Raw genomic sequence first — 2,687 nt, 5'->3', positions numbered from 1 at the left:
GTAATGAACTTGCATGCGCTCTTTTTTTCCCTCTCTCCAAAAGCATCAATTCTGACGCATTTGACTAAAGCATCAATGGAGGGGTGGATGGTGTGAGGAAATAATTCTGTCCCGGTCGGGTTGTTGTGGTTCCGACGTCCTGGGACCAGTTCTGAACGTGTCGATGCGGCGCTTCATTGAGAAAAATAAATCCATTCAGGAGACTCCTCAGCATCCCTGCGTCAGTGTTGACGTCAGAAACAATGAGAAAGTCAGTATTGATCTAAAGAGGGCTATTTCTGGAAATGTATAWGTAAAATGCATAGGATGGCCTGTTTGTATTGTTGTAGCACAAATGATTTAAAGGTTTTATCGAAGACTTGTATTAAAATCCATATTAAACTTTTAATTAATCTTCTGCTTTATTTATTACTTTTTTTATTCTCTGCAGGAGGTTTGTCCAGATCTGAGCCCCGAAGGCGATCCGTTTGTTCCGACAGTCACAGCTATATCCTCCACCCCAGATTTCCAGTGGATGGTCCAGCCTACGATCATCACATCTGCCCCACCATCTCTGAGTGGCAAACAAGCCAATGAGCCGCAAAGCTCTCGCCAGGCAACACCCAAAGCGGGAGGGAACAAGGGGAAAAATGCTGCCAGGAAGGGGAAAACTGAGCAGGTGGGCGAGCTCAGATGAAGTCAACATGCAATTGGACAGAATCATGTCAATTTGCATGTGCCAATCAGAAATCCTTGCGTGCAATGGGATTTTTTTTAAGGGTGGCTGCGAGCGTTTCCCTTTTAGACAGAAAGTCAATTTAAATTCAGGTCACAGCAAAGTCTGCAACAGGGATCTATTTTTAGACGTAATGCAGCAATAGGCTGTTTTCTCAAAGCTGGAAAGATGAAAATGGTCTGGTTCGTCACTGAAATGTGTCTCCTCTGTCCCAGCTGTCTCCAGAGGAGGAGGAGAAGAAAAGGATAAGGAGGGAGAGGAATAAAATGGCCGCAGCGAAGTGTCGCAACAGGCGGAGGGAACTCACAGACACGCTGCAAGCTGTAAGTGATGCGTTTCCTCAGCTGTCATTCGCACCTTTCACCGCTGCCTGGTTTGTTTTGATCTTTTTTTTTAAATCTCCCCCACCCTGTGTGTGGATGATGTTTGGATCTCGCAGGAGACGGACAAGCTGGAGGAGGAAAAAGCAGCCCTGGAGACGGAGATAGCCAACCTCCTGAAAGAGAAAGAGCGCCTCGAGTTCATCCTCGCCGCGCACAAGCCCGCGTGCCACATGCCCGAGGAGCTCCAGTCCATTCTCCAGGAATCCACAGGTTCCCCAGAGCTGCCGCCCAGTCCCGACGAGGACCGACTCCCGGAGGACGGCATCCAGGAGGCCCCCTCGCCCCAGGACATGGACATCCCCAGCGATCCATCCGCGGCCATCTCCGGGAACTCCAACATCCTGCTGTGCGCCAGCGCCGAGGTCAACCTCTGCGACCTCGAGCCCTCCCTGGACATGAAGGAGGGGCTACTAGACAATATGTTACCMGGTTTGGAGGAGAAACCCCCCATGGAGACGGCGCGGTCCGTGCCAGACATCGACCTGAGCAGCTCCCTCGGGGTCTCGGACTGGGAGACCCTGTACAAGTCCGTTTCCTGCGACCTGGAGCCCCTCAGCACTCCCGTGGTGACCTCCACCCCCACCTGCAGCAGCTACCTGTCCGTGTTCACGTTCGCCTGTCCTGAGCTGGACTCTCTCACAGATGGACTGGACAGCCTTAAAGGTTTAAGCAAAACCGASTCTGTCGACATCCTCAACTCTCCAACTCTTTTAGCCTTATAGATAAACGATCTGTCTGTGTTTTTATTGTCTGCAGGCTCTTGACTTTGAGACAAAAATCAACAACTTATGCCCAAATATGCTGTAACGCTTAAAGAAATGCATAAATTAAATGTCTTGTGTTTGACTGAACAAACATATAAACATGAACAGAGAGATGTAGCTGTAAAGCATGGCTTCACTTTAAAGAGGGGCTCATAAAGCATGCAGACAAATTCCAAATAATTTTCAGAAAAATGTACAAATGATCTGTTAGTAGATCTAAAGTGTATTGTGGAGACTGATGTATCAAATAAGTTTGTGTTTTTGGAGTTATACAGAGTATTTATTGCTGTAAATGTATTTAAACACTCATTCATGTTGAGTACCTGCATACCTCATCAGCTGTGGTTCAACCTCATTGTTGAAAAAGTTTTCCATGAAAACATCCTGTGCACTATAATTATATCTATATTATATCGAAATTTTAGCTTATGATTTATTTTTTTACCTTTCAGATCTTTGTTAAAAATGTTTAAAAAATGTAAAAGCATTGATTGCTTATCTATGCCACAGGAATATAATAATAAATCTTCATTCACAGTTTGCTGCAGTTTTTTGAGAAAATAGACCATTTCGTAATTAAAAATGTGAGAAGTGGTCAGGCCACGTGGTAAATCAGGATAAATGCTGAGGTTGCTATAAAAATATATTGGAATTGAACAAATTTAACCAATAAATCTACACTGTTACACTAACCCAATATTTTTGAGCTAAACTGATTTGTGTTAAACTTTATTTTAAAGTATACTTTAAAGTAAAGTTTAACACAAATCAGTTTAACTCAAAAATATTGGGTTAGTATACATACATACATATACATGTATACAT

General features: G+C 44.3%; 1 protein-coding gene across 2 annotated transcripts in view; it reads left to right on the top strand.

Annotated features, from left to right (window-relative positions):
- Nucleotides 1-2,399, top strand: part of fosaa (v-fos FBJ murine osteosarcoma viral oncogene homolog Aa) — a 3,741-nt gene extending 1,342 nt beyond the window's left edge. Inside the window, exons 1-4 of one of the 2 annotated variants that reach the window (XM_014012763.1) lie at nt 7-199; nt 431-658; nt 931-1,038; nt 1,155-2,399. In XM_014012763.1, the coding sequence (XP_013868217.1) occupies nt 164-199; nt 431-658; nt 931-1,038; nt 1,155-1,820 (1,038 nt within the window). In that variant the 5' untranslated portion in view covers nt 7-163 and the 3' untranslated portion in view covers nt 1,821-2,399. Of the gene's footprint in view, nt 1-6; nt 200-430; nt 659-930; nt 1,039-1,154 lie in introns of those variants that run through there. The other variant, XM_014012757.1, reaches the window with a different exon arrangement.
- Nucleotides 2,400-2,687: the final 288 nt, after the last annotated feature.

This window comes from Austrofundulus limnaeus, unplaced genomic scaffold, assembly GCF_001266775.1.
Source record: "Austrofundulus limnaeus strain Quisiro unplaced genomic scaffold, Austrofundulus_limnaeus-1.0 Scaffold2, whole genome shotgun sequence".
Classification (NCBI taxonomy): domain Eukaryota; kingdom Metazoa; phylum Chordata; class Actinopteri; order Cyprinodontiformes; family Rivulidae; genus Austrofundulus; species Austrofundulus limnaeus.
Note: the sequence above shows the minus strand (reverse complement) of the source record. Positions and strands in the feature narration are given on the sequence as shown.